Source organism: Hippoglossus hippoglossus, chromosome 1 (assembly GCF_009819705.1).
Source record: "Hippoglossus hippoglossus isolate fHipHip1 chromosome 1, fHipHip1.pri, whole genome shotgun sequence".
Classification (NCBI taxonomy): Eukaryota; Metazoa; Chordata; class Actinopteri; order Pleuronectiformes; family Pleuronectidae; genus Hippoglossus; species Hippoglossus hippoglossus.
The window spans coordinates 14,018,512-14,036,700 of NC_047151.1; the positions used below are offsets into that span (position 1 = coordinate 14,018,512).

The following is an 18,189-nucleotide window of genomic DNA, read 5'->3' on the forward strand; positions in this document are numbered from 1 at the left end:
GACAGTTCATTGTGCAATATACATGATAGACTTTTCTTCCGTCCATACTCGATGTCCACCGGAGCTGGTTTCTCTTATATTTTTTATTTTCTTTTTTTGATTGTTGCTGATTGCAGCAAAAGACTTTGGAACTCAAAAAGAAATTACCACCTTACCCCCTTTTCACAACTTGGATTCCCTCCAGACTGCCAATCCCCCTGATACTGTTGGGTAAACTCTGCAAAGAGGAAGAAGCAACTTTTGAACTGTGCATACAGCAAACTGTACTGAAGAGTGAAACTGGGTACACACACATGCATTCTTCCTCTCTGCGTGCCACAGCCACACCCAACAGAGACTGAATCTACAGTGGGATTGGATGGTTCTGGGTATCTGGCACAATACCAAATAAGAGGGGTTTCTCCTAATGCAGTAAACCTACGAGTGTTCCTTGCGTTTGGTACTGTATAAACAGAAGAGACTAAGACTTTTATAAATTCAAAGGGTTTTATCATAGCACTTATGAAGAGCAAATCGCTTCAACTGCAATCCAATAAATCAAAAGAAGGAGCAGCAAAAACATAGAAAACAACAAAAAAAAACCTGCTCTTTTATGTACTGTATCAACTTCTTGGAAATGTGTCTGGCGTTGTTCCTCTGGTAGCAGGATGAAGGGAAACAGAACTGAAATGTACCATTGGACTTTTGGGGAGGGGGGGGAAACTGCAGTCTACGATCCCCCCCCTCTTTGAACTTTATCAAAGTGAATATCACTGTTACTCCAAATGTTTTCGCCTTGTTCTGTTTGGAGACACTAGACATGCAACGTCAGCTGTCTCTCGACGCCTGCTGGCCCGTCAAGCCAGTCGGTCGGTGGATGAGTCCGAGTGGGGTGGGGAGGTGGAGTGTCCACTGAGTGCCTCTATGTTGTGGTCCTCTGGGTGTCAAGCGGCAGCCCCACTTCCTCCCGGGCTCCACTTGACCAGCCCTCAGTCTGGCAAGAAAGCGGCTCCTCCAAGGCTCGGCCAATCACGGCTCTCTGCCACACACACACACACACACGTGCAGCATCTCCAACGGGGGCCCGCCACCACTCAACCCTGCTGTCATCCTGCCCTCCCCCCTCATCTCTCAGTTCTTTGACACAAAGATCACTTTAGCTGGAAGATGTAATAGTCATATTTCTGGAATTTTTGCCAGTGTACTCTTTTTTTGAAAAAAAAGGATGATTTGACTTTGTTTCCAATGTGTTCTATTGTTATTTTTTTTGTCTAAATGCAGTGGTCTACAATATACTGGCTGCTGACTAGCCCTTCACTGTTCATATGCAGAAACACTTTGGTCAGAGGTGCCTCTGTATGTTCATCCTGTGTATTGAATGCAAAACGAGGATCAATACTACAGACCGTTATTGATTGTCTATTAATTTTTTTTAAACTGATCATGCTTTTGTGTTGGACAGTATTCTGTAGTACTTCCAGGTAGTACCTTGAGATGTGTAAAAAAGAAAAAAGAAAAAAAAGGGGTGTGGGTGTTTGTCGCTCCAAGCTGCTCCGCCTGTCCGCAGGCTGTCCCCCCTTACCCTTTGCCTAGCTGCTACGCTATAACCTCCTCACCTCCACCACCTCAACCAGACCCAGTAGCCCTCCCCTGACCAGGCACCAACAGGCCCTCGTATCTGTTTCTATGCAAAAGACTAGAGGCTGGGGCCCTTTACAGCACGCCAAACCCGACTCTGGAATGAGCTTGGCAAACCCTGACACTTGTACCCGGTGTGCTCCTGTAAGCACTTCGGAATGGCCACCGTTTCTGTAAAGTCAGGCAAAGCCACCAGAACACTGTCGTATACTTAAAGTCCGAACACTTTTATCAAAAGGTCGAACTTTCTCTCTGCGCTGAAGACACTTCTGTCCAGCTTGATCTCAGGGTTGGGGAGTTGATGATACCAAGCACGAGATGCAGCTCTCCGTATCTGTCCTTTCTACTGTGAGAGCGAAGTCTTAGATTTAAAGGCCATCTGCGCAACAATCTGTACAGACCTCATGCCTCGAACTTAATCCTAATTGGAGGAGAAAAGGCTTGTATTCAATCCTTTTCTCGAAAGGTGGCCTACAGTTACTGTTTGGAGGCCTATTATTGCATGTAAAAGATGCCAATGTAACGTGCCAATATAAATTTGCTGTGTCATACCGTGTCTTTGTAGACAGCACTTCTGTTCCCTACTCGGAGGAGCTTTGATAACCTTTGCGGAGGGTGCAGCGGGGGACAGGAGGGAACAAACAAATGGGCGGCAGCATCACACCCTGAAATGACTGAGATTTTTTTTTTTATGCTTTTGTGGGGAACGCCCCATGCTAAGGAGAAAGTCTACTCAGTTGGGGGTTCCAGTTTGCTACAGTGCACAGTTGCTGATGGGTAATCCCGGGTACATATTTTTTTAAAACCAAAAATGAAATCGCATTTTAACGTCATTTTTATGAAGTTTGACATAAAAATCTTAAAAATGCTAAAAAATCTAAATGAAAAAAAAAAGATCTATAATATGTTAAAGCTCTGCACTTATAGCTGAAACGTCTCCGGCCATCAGCTTCTACTACCACCATCTAAAAGGGGTAGACTAGTGGCCGGGGTGCCTTTTTTGTGGATGCTGTATTTATCTCGTTTTTATGTTTGTGTCCTGCTCAAAGTGGGGCCCACTGAACTGTACATTTCCACAGACCCAGATGGCTTGGGCCCACTGCATCAGCCTCGACTCCCCTCACTCTGCATCAGCAAGAGGGGAGGGGGCACATTTCAAGAGGTACAAAGTCTTAAAAATCATTTAAAGAAAAAAAATGTTTAAAAATGTAAAAAAAAAAATAACAAGAAAACGGGAAAAGGCTACCTTTCAGGACTTGCAGTCCTGCAGCACACAAGCAAAAATCACTATTGCCTGTTTCTGTAACTGCCTTGATCCAAGCTCAGACAGACCCAATAGCCGAGGACCTCCCAGCATCCTGTACTAACTGGAGAACCCTGACAGTGAAGGGGGTTTCCCATGCTGCACCAGCATCGAGAGGGTCTCCTCTCTACAGCTCTGTTCTAGATAACAGTATATAATGTATGTATACACTACATATATGTATATGTATATACTGTGAGTGTGGTGTGTAGTATCACCTCTTCTGACTTCTTGGATCGTAACCTCTGAAACTTTTCGTTTTTGTTTGAAAAGGTCTTGGTTTGATACACCTGAAAATGAGCAATATGTATTTTCCCCGCAAATAAGTGACACAAAGGAAAGAATTAGGGTCGGGTGTAAACAGATACTTGATTGATTGAAAGCTGCGTCGTTGTTCCACGGAGTTGGATATGCACGTTCTGGTTTTGATGACATAATACAGTACTTTGAAGTGCTCGTACTGTATATATGTGTTTGTTAGTTAGCCCAACCTGAATCCCCTGGTTTGATGCATATTTTACCCAGTTGATGAGGGAAAAAAAAAAATCACAAACATATCAAAACAAAACATCGAACACAAATACTTGAATCATGGAGCGCCAATAACGTAATGTGAAGTCAGTAATTCTTTTTTTTTTTTGTTCTCTCCGTCTGACAGGTACACTTAGGGGCTTTTTAGAGAATATCAAAAATGTATTGCATTAAGTTACGAATACAAAATCTCTGAAAAAAAAAATGCAAAAGTCATCTTAGATGTGTGCTTGAAAGTCAGATGTTTGTATGAATGTGTGCGCACAAGACCGTGCGTACAGGGCACATGGCCTGCTGTTATGTTCCACTCAGTATGTTATATTTTGTCTGTTTTTATCTTTTCATTTGTGTCGTTACTTTGTCAAAAACTATTCTGATAGACGTTATCTTCTAACGTTGCACTGAGTGTCTTCTACCCCTCACTCAGCTAATCGTAGGTAAACGAGTCTAAGTACGGAGGGGAGATGGTGACAATTCACGTGTACATGTTTACTCAAGGACTTAATGGATTTTTTTGATTCTATCTGTAAAAAGTTTATCTACCTTATAGTGGCTTTTATTGTGGAATAATCCAGTACAAGGGTTATCATTGAGTATTGCACCATTTTGTTCCAGTTATACAATAAAAATAAGAAAAAAACAGAAAAGAGAAAAAAAACTACAAAAAAAAGGACAAAAACTTAAAAATGGGGAAAAAACAAAGAACTGTTGCCATAGATAGCTGTAGAAGGACTAGTAATCCCTATGTTAACTTCATGTGGAAATGGAAAAGGGATAAAAGTGTGGGAGGTGAGTTTGTTACAAGACTCATTTCAGAGGTGCCTATCTTTTCTGTTCTCGTTTTTTTGCAAAAGCCACTTGTCGTTTACAAGCATTTCATGTGTCTGAAGTTCAAGGAAATAGAAATTTATAAACAGGAATGTTGTGTGAAAAACAAATGAAAAAAGAAAAAGGACAAATTTCATCTACCATCAAATATGGACATGAAAAAACCTTGCAAAATGAAGATTTATGCTACTTTTCAGAACTCTGGGATTGATCAGTGTTGTGTCATAATTCAGTTTTTGATTTCTCTTTTTTTTTTTCGATGTGGACAGACTATCTCTGTGTGTGTTGAGTTGTGATTTTATGTTTCCTGTAGGCGACGCCGTTTGCTTACGATCTTGCACACTCATTAAAAAAGATGTGGATTTTGTCTCAGGAAGGCCAGGGTTCCAGATCCCAACTCCCATCATTTATAAGTTTGTATGAAAAAAGAAAAAAACAAGCAACTGAAAACAATTCAACTCCAAGCAAAGCACTGAAGGTTTAACAGAATATAGAGAACCATTGTTTCTTTAAAACAACAACAAAAAGATGTTCGTAGCAAGTTACATATTTACCAAATAAGACTGAGAATCAACTTTGAAAAAAGTGGAGTGCTTTACATGTGAAATCTAAGTAGAAATTGCTTTACATTTAAACAACGATCAATGTTTTGATTGTCAAAAAGACAGAAGATGCATTTGTATGTTTTGATGCTGTACTTTTACTTTTCCATCTCGTAGTTCAGGAGCATCGTGCAAGAAGTATTTCTTTCTTTTTTGAATCATCTCTCCTCTCTGTTAACACGTCTGCTGCTGTGACAGGTCTCCAGCAGTGGAGAGGTTGAAAGTGGAGGAATGAAGCTTTTTGTTTCGTTTTTTAAAGGATCATGATCTATGCACAAGTGGGAGGGAAGAGTCCAAACCCCTGCAACTGTGACGCAGGCGTTTGTCGACTCAGACTCTGGGGTTCAGGGTTTGATGTTAAGGTTGTTCTTTCTTTTTCTCTCTTGCTCAGATTTCCTCCCCCTTCCTCCTTTTATCATCGCCATCATCTAATGTTTTTAGCAAAACTTTACATTGCGTCGTCATGCTGTGTAATCCTTAACCAATGAGCGCTTATCCTTCTGCTAAAGCACTGTGGGTTGTACTGAAAAAAAAGCCCATGACTTTTAAAGGCTGTCTGTTTTTTAAGGGGCGGAGGGAGGGAGGGGGGGGGGGGGGGGTGTAATTTGCCTTTGCCTTTCTCTTTATTTTGACAAAAAAACATTAAGGAAAAATGTCTGTAACTGAAATACAAAGTTGTGGCTTTTAATGTTGTTCTTTTTTCTCCTCATAGAATGTGATTGTTAAGGACATGCACCGGAAAAAATGTCTCCATTGATTATGGAGCTTCTTTCGGACTATATTAATAAAGTACAACATTTTCTTGGCTGTTACCTGGTGTCATGCTTTTTGTTTTATGACTTAGAACTAAAACCAAAATAATTGGATTATTTTAATGCATACATCATTTGCTGGTGCATTTTAAAACTAGAATTAGTTGTAGGCCTCTGCTAACCGGAGCAATTTCCATGTAAACATTTCTACATGTTTTCTTTTTCCAAATTCATATAAGGTCACTGTGACCTTTGACCACCAACATCTTATCACTTCATCTTTGAGTCCAAGTGAGGACTGATCAAAAGTTAAATAAATTCCCTCAAGTGGGTGTTGAGGTATCACATTCAGGCCAATAACGGCCACCTTGGCCTTTGACCACCAAAGTCATTAAGCTAATCAGTGAGTCCAAGTTAATGTTTGTGCCAAATTTGAACTAATTCCCTTGAGATGTTACATTCACTGTGAAGGTCTCGCTAGCGCGGACGCTAGCTATCCAACCAGCTTAACGCTCTCAAAAGAACTCCACGTCAGAGATGTCAACTTTCACGAAGTTTTAATGAGTTGGTGAAAAAACGATGCGTTAGCCCGCAGAAGAATAACACAACTAAAGTAACCCTGAATTACTTCCGGGAGATACACACTTTGACCCCTGGCAATGTTATGTATCTGAACTGCCCCAAGGGGGTGTTGTATAACTACACAGAATATACATTTGAGGGACAAAACACTCCCCGTCTGGGGTCTTTAAAGATCCCATATCATTTAACAAGAGTCCGTTTTTGGAGACGGAAGCAGAACCACTTCTGTAACGGGACGAGAAAAAGTATTTTTAGTTCCGTCCTTGAAGACCTCAACCTCTACTCTCCGAACTAGTCCATCCCTGCCTGGAAAAGTCTTTGTGATGATGGCCATGGGCCATTCGTTTCTCCGAGCCTGATTGTCTTTCAAGGGAACAACGTCCCCGTCTTGAAGGTTTGACCTTTCCGACTGCCACTTGTGACGAAACTGCAGGGTCTTGAGGTATTCACGTCTCCACCTACTCCAAAAGGTGTCCGCCAGGTTTTGAACTTGCTTCCACTGCTCTTTAAAGAGGTCCGCTCCTTTAAAGTCACCTGGAGGAGGTGGTGTAGAGACCGGTTTGAGGGTCAGAAGCATTGCTGGGGTGAGGATGAGAGGTGATTCTGGATCCGATGATACTGGAATGAGTGGTCTTGCGTTCATGATCGCTGCCACCTCGGCCATGAGTGTTACCAGGACTTCATACGTCAGACATGACTTTTTGTGTTCAAGCAGCATGCAGTCCAGAATGCGACGGGCGATTCCGATCATCCGTTCCCATACGCCACCCATGTGGGACGCATGTGGCGGGTTGAACACCCAGGTGCAGTTCTGCATACTCAAGTACTTCTCCATGTTCTTGAAGCTCAGATTTGTAGTGTTCATCTCTAACTCTCGAGAGGCGCCTACAAAGTTTGTGCCACAGTCTGACCGTATTTGTTTCGCTGGGCCCCTGACTGCGAAGAATCTCCTTAAGGCATTGATGAAGCTGCTGGCACTCATTGCCTCAATAACTTCGATAAGCACTGCCCTTGAACACGTGCACCTTGACGTGACCTCCTGGATGTCCGCTTTGTCTTCCTCCCCGCCATGCTCTGAAGAGGGAGGGGACGGCTTAGGTTTCCAGACAGGTGGTCCTGGGTGGAGCGCTGTCACATATGACCGGTGCTCCCACATTCCATACATTTGACTTCAGCTGAGCAGTTCCTAGCGAGATTATCTGTAGATGAGCAGCAGCGGAAGCATAAGGAGTTTTCCTTTAAAAGCTGTTTGCGTTCCTCTAGACTCTTCTCTCTAAAGCCTCTGCATTTCCTTAAAGGATGTGGTTTTTTATGCAGGGGACAATGTTTGTTCGGGTCTGCTGATTTCTTGTCCTCTCTGAACTCAGATCTTTCTGTAGATGAAACTTGTGTCTTGTGCACAGATACAGGCATTTTCACAGGTCTGTCCCACTTATTCTTTTTCTCCATAGAAACTGGCGTGAAGAGATTAAAGCTGGGATCAGTGCAAGCTTTTGCTTCTGTACGAACAAAGTCTACCAATACAGAGAAAGGTGGAAAACTGACACGATGATCACGTTTGTACTTTGAGCCAAAGGATATCCACTTTTCTTGAATGTTGTGTGGGAGTTTCTCAATGATTGGATTCACCCCCCTGGAGGTGTCCAAGTAGGACAGGCCTGGGAGGGAGCCATCTCTCTTTGCGGCTTCCAGCTCTAACAGCAGGTCTGCTAGTTCTCTGAGTCTCTGTGGCTCTTTTGTGGTAAACTTGGGGAAGCTTTCCAGCTTGTTAAAGAGGGCTTGTTCAATAGCCTCTGGTGAGCCATATATTTCCTCAAGTCTCTCCCATGCCATTAACAGTCCAGCATTTGGATGTCTGATGGTGACTGCTTTGATTCTTCTCGCCTGTTCTGCTGACTCTTTACCCAGATACTTGGATAGCAGGTCGAGTTCCTCTCCAGCAGATAAGTCTAAACCAGCAATAGCAGTCAGAAAAGATGTTTTCCACGCCCAATAGTTCATTGGTTGGTCATCAAATGTGGTGAGGCCTGAGGTTACTAGGTTGCTGCGTGCAAGATATTTAGCCAGATCGTTAGTTGTTTGGGGCTGATTATAACTAGATCCATAAGGCGTTCTCTGATCAGGAAATGGGGAATGATCATAAATGTTCTGTTGCGGTGCTGATCCATGATCCTGAGGAGCCTGTGATGTGTGATGAGGCGTAGTGTAGGCAGTAGCAGCAGCTTGTGTGTGGGAAAAACCTTTGTGTGGGTAAGGCAATGTTGCCTCATCATCATCTTTATTGTTTATTTGTGGTTTACTGTAGCTCCTTAAGCTGGATGTCGTCGTCTCCGTAGCGGCTGTAATGCCGATTTTCACTGTGAAGGTCTCGCTAGCGCGGACGCTAGCTATCCAACCAGCTTAACGCTCTCAAAAGAACTCCACGTCAGAGATGTCAACTTTAACGAAGTTTTAATGAGTTGGTGAAAAAACGATGCGTTAGCCCGCAGAAGAATAACACAACTAAAGTAACCCTGAATTACTTCCGGGAGATACACACTTTGACTCCTGGCAATGTTTTGTATCTGAACTGCCCCAAGGGGGTGCTGTTGTATAACTACACAGAATATACATTTGAGGGACAGAACATTCACAATGCAATTAACCATATTCTAATCAGTGAATTGTACCAGATGTAATGAAATTCCCAACAGGCAGTACAGATGTATCACATTTACAGGAATATGAGGCCACTGTGACCTTGACCTTTGACCTCCAGGCACCAAACTCTAAATAGTTCATCTTTGAGTCCAAGTGAGCATTTGCACCAAATTTGAAAACATTCCCTCGAGCTGATAAGATATCGTGTTCAAGAAAAACACAAACGTTCTTTGTGAGGCCAACACACAACTTGTTGTCTGACTTGGTTGAACAAAGCAGTTTAAGGAACGTAACCCTGGTGAACGATTGTGGCAATAATGTGTCGAAAGAAGAAACGGGGTCATAAACAAGGTTGGTTTCGAATTCTTACAAATGTTTCAACATCTTTGTTGGACTTTAAGAGCACACACAAGGAATCTTTATGATAAACATAAGTCATTTGTTTTAGATAAAACCACACAAGGCACATTTAGTTTGCAAAGCAATATGTTTATTTTGAAAATTCTTATAAAAATTTTTAAACGTGATACATTTATAAACATTTTCTAAATGTATCACATCACAAGAAATGTTGACATTGCAATATAAACTTAAACTAAACTTATGTCAAAATACAAACACTCTTTTGACCAAACAATCCAATATACAGAAAATAAAAACAATCCTCTGTGTGTGTCAGAGGCAGCTGAGCTTGGTTTAGTTCTTGATGCTGCTAAGAAGGGTTTTAATTTTTACCTCCACCAAAAAAGGTTTCCTTTTTAACAGCGCTTGGATTACTCAAAAACTACTTAACCTATTTCTATAATATACTGTGGAGGGGTGGGGGCCCGGACCCCAAAAGAACCCATTCAATGTTGGTGCAGATCCAGGAATAGTTTTAACTTTTTGACAGCGTTCCCCTTGAAATCACATTTAAATTCACCAGATCTAGATTTTTATTTGGATCTACACCAAATTGCCAAAACTAATAAATATCAGTCCTCTAAATATGTCTGATTGTTTTTTCCTTCATTGATCCATGAACTATTCTCTGAAAGAAGTGCATTCTATTCAGTACCGTTTTGAGTACAGGAGGCCGGACTTTCATAATGGTTCTCAGGGCAGAGTTTCTTCACAGAGCAGTTTCTGTACTCAGAAGACTCCATTTCCTCCAGATGGTGAGGGGCCACCTTCCGGGCGAGAGGCTTCACCCCGGTCATCTCCTCGTAGATGGGTACCTGAGGGCGTGCCTTGACACTGCGGCGAGCTTTGCCCTGATGGGTGCGGGGAAAAAAATCAGTGAAGGCAACAATCAAAGTGCACGCACACTCTTGATTTCCTGTGTTAAAATCAGAGTTTGGCATTTAATCTCAGAGCAGCATCCTCAGTCGGAAGTTTCACTCACAAGTTGTACAGATACGTGGAAAACACACGAGTTGAAAATTAGACGAAACTCATTCAAACTAAAGAAAGAAGTAGAATGAGGGTCTCGCTGCCTTCTCTCCTGAAGTTAGAGAAAAACATGCTGACAAGTGGCAGCAACGGGTTATGAAACTGGTGTGGTTTTGTGGTGAGCTGCAGGGGAACTTTCTAGCACGCTCTCAACACGCAGATGGTGTTGCTGTTAATACACAACGTTTCCCCCCCGTACTCTGGTATCATGTCAGAGCTGAGCATTAGATTGTCTGAGATCCTGAGTCCACTCACTTTATGAATCGCCAGAAATCCAATGAGGAGGAGGAGGAGGAGGAGGACGGCTACAGCTGAGGACAGAGCGTACAGCAGGGTGGAGTAGCTGGAGCAGCCGCAGTGACGGCCTGCGGACAAGCAGAGAGGGAGATGAGAGATCAGAGGATCGATGATACAGCAGAGCACAAACACTCGGGGGCCGCGACGTCTCCTCAGCAGCCTCAAAGTATTCTTACATTGGATCTGTCAATGTGATGTTCATGAAATCCTGAAGGAGAAAAACGACAGTTGGAAATAAAGAAGTACACAACTTCCTTCCTAGTTCAAGGCTGCTGTGAGAACACACTCTGGTGAATGTAATGGTCATGGTGTTACATGAAGACAGGAACCGAATCAGCACTTCTGATTGGTCTGATAGCAGTTTGGTTACCGAGGTGAAATGAGAAGATGGGCTGAAAGGCCAACATTTTACATCTCGTACATTTTATCTGTGGCTAATTCTATATATTTCAATATTTTAGATCTTTATTCCTCTGGTTCAGCGACAACTTCCAATTTGGCACAAACATTCACTTGGACTCAGTGAGAACCTGATTAGAACTTGGGATTCAATTGGCACTGGGACCTCACAATTCCCTTATTGGCTGTGTGAACTCGTTATCTCAAGAAAAACTTGAGAGAATCTTTTTGGATTTGGCACAAATGTTCACTTAGACTCAAGGACTAGCTGATTTGAATTGGGTCAATTTCAAACATGTTTTCGGCCATAAAATAATACAATCTCAAGTCAGCTTTTAGGAAATTTCTTCAAATTTGAACCACTTGGACGCAAAGATTAACTGCTTAGATTTCAGAGATCAAAGGTAAAAGGTCACAGTGACCTCATATGAGTCTGGAATAAAAGTATGTAGATGGAAACTGCACTGGTTAGCAGAGGCATCTGGCTTCATCCTGCAGGTGATGATTAAAGTTATCATGAAAAGAAACGTTATTTTTATTTTCAAAAGCCTGGAAAAAAGTGTTGTTTAGTCGAAGTGGCCTTGTGGTCCAGTCCTGCAGTGACCCACCTTGCACAGAAACAAAGAACACGTGTCTCCCCAGACTGGAGCTGTTGTCGGCCCTGCCTCGCACAAGCAGCTGGCAGCTGTACAAGGCACTTTCCTCCGGCTGCAGCTGCTGCAGGGTGAGGTTGTAGGTGAGGCCGCCGGGGCCGGGCGCCGACGACAGCTGGACCCTCCCAGTGGAAAACTGGGAGGAGGACGAGGAGGAAGAAGAGCTGCTGCCATGGTGACGCTTTGAGTTGTACAACATCTCCACTGGAGCCCGGCCCCTCTGGCGCTTCAGACTCACACCCTCCACGGCCAAGCCTTCCCCGTTTGGGGGGAGACAGGGGAGCACGGCCGCGCCCCCGGCATATGTCTCTATCAACCCTATGTCCAGAGAGCCATGAGCAGCTCCAGAGAGGAAAGGGAAAAACTGATATAACGGATTCGGGCAAGGCTAGATAATAAATTTAGATTCACTCAGGTGCAATTTCAATAGTGTGAAATACCCATATGTCATAAAACTTTATTTATCCTGTTACACTGTACATATTGTTGCAGTTTTAATACCTCCTTATGTTTTATCTGGCTTGTTTATGTATTTATTTAAATTTGTATTGATGCTTCTTTTTGCTCTCCCCTGTTCTGCAATACCCCCATTGTGAATGAATAAAGGATGATCTTATTCTATCAGTGGGTTCATACTGTGTAGCAGCAGCCGTCAGGTACATCCAGAACGGTTTCTTTTTATCTGGGATTTTGTCTGCCTCCAGAAAGTTGTTTTTTAAGACTTGTTTTAATAATCAGAATATGGTTTGTATTAAAACCTGTAGATTTTACGAAATGCAGCGTATCACTCCTGAATTTGTTGAGACAGTCACTTTATTGGGACAAAAGTAAAAACATGTTTTACGGTTAAGTGTGTGGGGGGGTGTGACTAGACTGACTCACAATGAGTCACATATGTGCCAACAGAGGGAAGTATTTAATTCATCAGGAATATAATCTCTTGTATGGAAAAATAACGATCATGTGGAAACCATCTTCTAATGTCAACCCTCTGAGATGTTAGAGATAACACTACACACATCCTCTTGATCTTTTGGGGTTTGGAAAGGTTAACCTACAAAGAGGTGTGTGTGTGTGTGTGTGTGTGTGTGTGTGTGTGTGTGTGTGTGTGTGTGTGTGTGTGTGTGTGTGTGTGTGTGTGTGCGCGCGCGCGCGCGTGCGTGCGTGCGCGCGCGCCTGATGAAATGAAAAGAAAAAGAGAGAAACACTCACCAGCTGTAACAAGCAGGACGAATTCAGTGTCTCCATGTATCCTCTCGTCTTCAGATAAAGGTCTATGAACAACAAAATCACAGTAGTAGCGGTCTGTGTCGCTGACCCTCAGCTCAGAGATGGTCACGTTCAGGGAGTGGCTGCTGGGGTCACCACTGGTCCCGATGCGGGTCTGGTCGTCATCGTTGGCCACAGTGGCTACGCTCTTCGTGTGGATGTAGAGCACTTGGCTCTGCTGCAGCCAGCTGCGACTCAGGTACATGCCGAAGGGCGGGGGCTCGTTCTGCTGAATGACACACGGAAGAACCACAGAGTCGCCCTCATACCTCTCCAGGAACTGAATGTCACTGAGGACTAGAGAGAAAGAAATACAGAAAGGTGCTAGAAGACAGATCTTAATTCCAGCCTGGTGAGAGAAAATTATAACTGTATTCTTACTTTAAAGAAGTGCAAATGTTTCAAAGGAAAAAATTGCAGCTGTGGTGTTGTTTGAGAGTTTTGTGCTTAATTCTTGATGTAGCGGGAAACAAAAACTGTATAAATCCAGCATGTAAAGACTCAAAGTTCATTGAAGACAATTCAAACACAAACGGGGTAATTTGCAATTTCCAAATTTTGTACAGCCCATATTCACAAATCACAATCGACAACAAAAACTTCTTAACAGGGAAAAAGACGATTTACATTTATGACATGGCAACTGAATATGTAGTGTGAGTCAGTGTGAATAAATAAATAAAAACTTTAATAGTAATTTAAATAATTAAACACAATTTAATTTATTCACACAAACTCAACATGATAGAAAACACATTAAATGTGACGCTTTGTTTATGAACTTATGTGATGAAGTTACATGGACATTTATTGTGAAACACAAACTCTGTGCATCAATCATCCAACCAACCATTTAAAGATGAGATGGAAAAAACTAAGAGTAGAATCCAGTATGACACCAAATGGAGACCAGTTAAGTTGATCTAATAATCCAATATCATAGTAATGCAGAAGGGTTCCTGGGATTGTATCAAGCTGATTAAGAAATTGTCTCTTAATGATTCCCAAGAAGAAATGACTTAACTTATTCTTTAGTACAAATTCTACTCTGAACGTACACAAGCAGGGGCTGAGACCACCAGCCTGAACAACAGAGCTCAACTCACCCAACACAGTTTGTGTGATGACCAGAGTCCACACACAGGCCAGGAACTGGACCCCCGTCATCTTTGACACCAGCACGAGACTTTCAGCTGAGATCCAGAGGGAAGTCAGTGATGTAAACCATGACAGCACAGATGCCGGCGCTCAGAACTGGATGTCAAAAGCTTGGGTAACTGTAAACGCAAGCAAGAGGAACTCCATGAAGCTCCACCTTCAAACCTCAAGTCGCACAACAAGAGGAAGCACAAACCAACCAGCTCCACCAGCAGCTTCTTCTGAGACCATGAGGTCAAGAATCTAAAATGTGACCTTACAGCTCAGCTGAGACTCAGCACAAACATCTATTGAGTACGAACCAGTATGTGCTTGTATTTCCTTGAACGGAAATGTGGCTTAAACTAACAATTTAGTAGCACTTAAATGGCACTTACTTATAGTCACTTTGTAGTTTTGCTTTTTTGAAGAAATTGTACTTTCTCTATTCTTGTTGTTCTGGGTTTGTACCCTCATGGATGAATGCACTTATTGTAAGTCGCTTTGGATAAAAGCGTCAGCTAAATGAAATGTAATGCTCAGTCTGAGCTGCAGCTTTATTCACAAAACTAATTTTCATTTGTATAAATTGTGTTTTATATGCTTGAAGAAAATCAAAGTATGTTTTGCATTTTTCAGAGGAAGTGATGCTGCAAGTCTGACTTGGAACAGGATGTGTCTGTTTTATGTAATAATGTGCATGAGTGACCAGCAAAAAAAAGAAGAGGCAGGATGAATATGTTTTAGTTTCGAGTTCTGACTTTGAAATAAATAAACAAACACCATTCAATGGGGCTTGTGTAACTTCTATATCTGATTTGATTTTATCAATGCAAAAACAAAAAATCAGTAACTGCTAACTTTTCACAGAGGATAGATTAGAACAAACAGCCGTTTCTATGTGCATGTGAATGTCGTTCTGGTCTGACTTTTTTTTAAAAATTATTTTTAATGTACTTTGAAATAAAAATGCTTAAATATCTTCTCATTTTATTGGTCATTAACTTAATGATCATTTCAATTTGGTTTTCAAGATTTATGACTTGATTTAGACCTGAAACCTGAAGACTTGAGACATGACACATGAGAGTAAGTCTGGATCTCTAAGGCCCTTTTCAGATGATTTATTATTTCGGACTGCAATCAATCAATCACATTGTATCTGTACAGCCCATGTTCACATATCACAATCTGCATCAAAGGGCTTGTTCAGGCATTTCGACCGATATTCAAAGACTGAAGTGTAATTCAGACATAAGATAAAGTGTGTTGTTGTTTAGGTCTCCTCTTGTTTTGTGCGGTTTCATGTGTCTTCACTAAATCAATAAACTGTAAACCTCCACCAAGGCCCAACAGTCCCCTCAGTTATTGATGAGTTATTTATTGTGGTGGTGACCAGATGTGGAGAGATTAAGAAATGGAAACAAGATGCTCAAACTTCATGGTGCAAAATGACCCAATGCAGAAAATCTTTTTTTCTGAAACCGATGGTTTGCTCAGTGGTTCAAGTCAGTGTCAAACATCAGTCTCCACAGAGCCATGTGACAAACGATCAGCAACTCAGGAACTGGAAACCAGCTTTATATTGAGTGTTTACTCAAAGCTCAGGTCTAAGAAGTGTGTTGCAGTTAAAGAGGCCACAGCTCAAGGGTATTCCATACTTTTTATTGATTAGATTAAGTTTGATTTAACAGTGTCTGTTGGTGAATGCATTTGTGAAATGTTCATAATTCTTTGTGGGCATAAATTCTGTTAAGTAAAGTGAAGTGAAGTATTTAAGACCTGCGTACTATCATAGCACTATCATATCTGCTCTCACTGATAGGGAACACATCCAGAAATATACATCAAGTGCTTTTCATGAACCGTACTTCCTCATAATATTGTTATTGTTTCAGGTCATAACTGATAAATAAAACAATATTGGTTTAACAGTGAGATATTTTAACTGAAGGAAACTTTGATTAAAAAAAGAATACATATGTTGGTTTGAAAATATTTGTATTTTATTATTTACTATAGTTTTATCGAATTTGTATTTTATTTACAGGCCTACCAAAAAATGACCGTTTTTTGTCTGAAATAATCTGATTCAAAATTATGTGTATACTCTAAATAACAGGTTTGTCACACTGGTGTCGAACACCACAGGTTTTCTATGTGGATTTGTTCCATGACCAGTGGGCCTCATGTACCTTAAATCTGTAGTATTCAACATTTGCCACTGGGTGGTGCACTAGTGTCTGAATGTGCACACACACACGTTGGTCACCTCAGAAATTCTGGACCAAAAAAGTTTTTAGTCAACTACAGAAGAAAAGACAAGTGGCAAAAAAATATAAACAGTAACTTTATTAAAACACAATTCAAATCAAATACATTCAAACTTTGTGCCACTCAGCTTGTAGTTGGTCCAAAATTAAAGGGTCATGTCAACAAAATTACAAAGAAATAAAAAAATAGAGTAAACAGCTAATCTGCATAATAGATACTTTAGGTTTTATTTGTACACCTTCTGTAAATATACAAAAGCATATTCATTTGTGGTGCTGACTGCAAAAACTCTACAACATAACAGAGTGGTCATGTTTATGTTTATTATTCAGAATACTACCGACTCACTTCCTGGGCCGTAATGTGGAAGTTCAATTTCATAAATGTAGTTTTCTACTTTTGTGAGCTGCAATTTTCTTTATTTTATTTCAGCTCATTTATTTTACATTAAAATAGTTGCAGTTGTAACGTAGTTGCAGTAGTAATGTATTGTAGTTGTAGTCAATGAAAGGATTCTCCTTTAAAAAGGTTCAGTGTGTAAGATTTAGGTGAATGGGATCTATTGGCAGAAATTGAATATTAAACTTATCCTAATGATTTTTCACTCGTGTTTTTATCTAAATTGTACAACTTGTTTTCTTTACCCTAGAATGAGCCCTTTATATTTAAATGGGTCCACTCTACGGAGGCTACCATGTTGTTTTACAGTAGCTCAGACTGGACAAACTAAACATCTTTTGAGTTTATATAAAAACTGAAAGGCTGAGGTGAGGGGTGTTCAGCTGCAACATGCAACTTCACCCCTAGATGTCACTAAATCCTAAACACTGAACCTTTAAGAGATTCTAGAGAAATAACCCTTTAATGTAAATGACACCCAAACACACACAAGCTTTGAGCCCATTGCTGACTACTTACCATGTTAGTCCATTTCACATCAGACACACGACCACAAACTCAGCATTTACATGTTTCTGCACAAAGCCTTCGAACCCTTTGACTAAACTGGAATGAATACGTTACACAAGGCTTTACTCTTCCAGTTGAAGACAGACCCACACTGTAATAAACATCAGGTACTTACTGGGTTTAACTGACCTGTCATGGCAGCTGAGTGGGTTTTAATGCTGAATATGGATGTGCTACAAACAACAAAAACAAACAAGGCAGTAAGTGTTATGGGCAGAGGAAAAACTAAATACCCATTTGTAATTCTTGCACCATTTGATCCATGTGTGCAAAACAGACTGTTTTGAGCAGATGTCATCTTTGGATGAACAGCGGTTTATGACCAATTAGTTCACAGTAATAGGATCTTTGCAGATGACACTGGTTGATGATTGTGAAACGAGTAGAAAAGCTCCCAGCAATACAAACTAGCACTGCACTAAATACCAATTCACTCACTTCTTAAAATTGCCCCAGGTGTTGACCTTTTGTCTTGGGTGTTTGGGGTATTTTTTGAGTGCTGGTGGGGGCTCTGTGACCTTTGCAGCTTTTCTTCTTTTGTCTCTAAATTTCAAAATGTTCACTTTCCACCAGTCAGGGATCCAGGGACAGATGAAGAGGTAATTGAGGAATCTGTTACTGTATCTCACATGTAAAGGCAAATCGAATCTTCACTGTTTAACAGCTTTTCTCCGCATCCGACAACCATGAGACATTTACCATTCTACATTTACTCAGACAGCCACAATGAACTCGGTGACCACTGACTTGCTGATAGACCGGCTGCAAAAGCCATTTAGATAGAAAGTCCAAGTAGTAGCAAATAAATGTCCAACTTTGTTCTTCAAATAAAATGTCTGAATTAACTTCACAATCAAAAACATTGACAATGGATCTTCACAAAACTGGGATTTAACACAGAGCTG

The 18,189-nt window shown here is 41.3% G+C and overlaps 1 protein-coding gene across 1 annotated transcript; it reads right to left on the reverse strand.

Annotated features, from left to right (window-relative positions):
- Nucleotides 1-9,394: 9,394 nt before the first annotated feature.
- Nucleotides 9,395-14,346, reverse strand: cd7al (cd7 antigen-like). Its single transcript, XM_034602577.1, has 5 exons — nucleotides 14,011-14,346; nucleotides 12,848-13,201; nucleotides 11,591-11,977; nucleotides 10,542-10,651; nucleotides 9,395-10,108 (listed from the first exon to the last, which is right to left on the reverse strand). The coding sequence occupies exons 1-5, from the start codon at nucleotides 14,069-14,071 to the stop codon at nucleotides 9,902-9,904; spliced, it is 1,119 nt and encodes a 372-aa protein (XP_034458468.1). The 5' UTR covers nucleotides 14,072-14,346; the 3' UTR covers nucleotides 9,395-9,901.
- Nucleotides 14,347-18,189: the final 3,843 nt, after the last annotated feature.

Coding starts and splice junctions, on each gene's coding strand:
- cd7al (XM_034602577.1), bottom strand. CDS start 14,071: ATGACGGGGGTCCAGTTCCTGGCCTGTGTGTGGACTCTGGTCATCACA. Junction 13,202..14,010: donor CATCACACAAACTGTGTTGG/GTGAGTTGAGCT, acceptor CTTTCTCTCTAG/TCCTCAGTGACATTCAGTTC. Junction 11,978..12,847: donor CGTCCTGCTTGTTACAGCTG/GTGAGTGTTTCT, acceptor TCCTCTCTGGAG/CTGCTCATGGCTCTCTGGAC.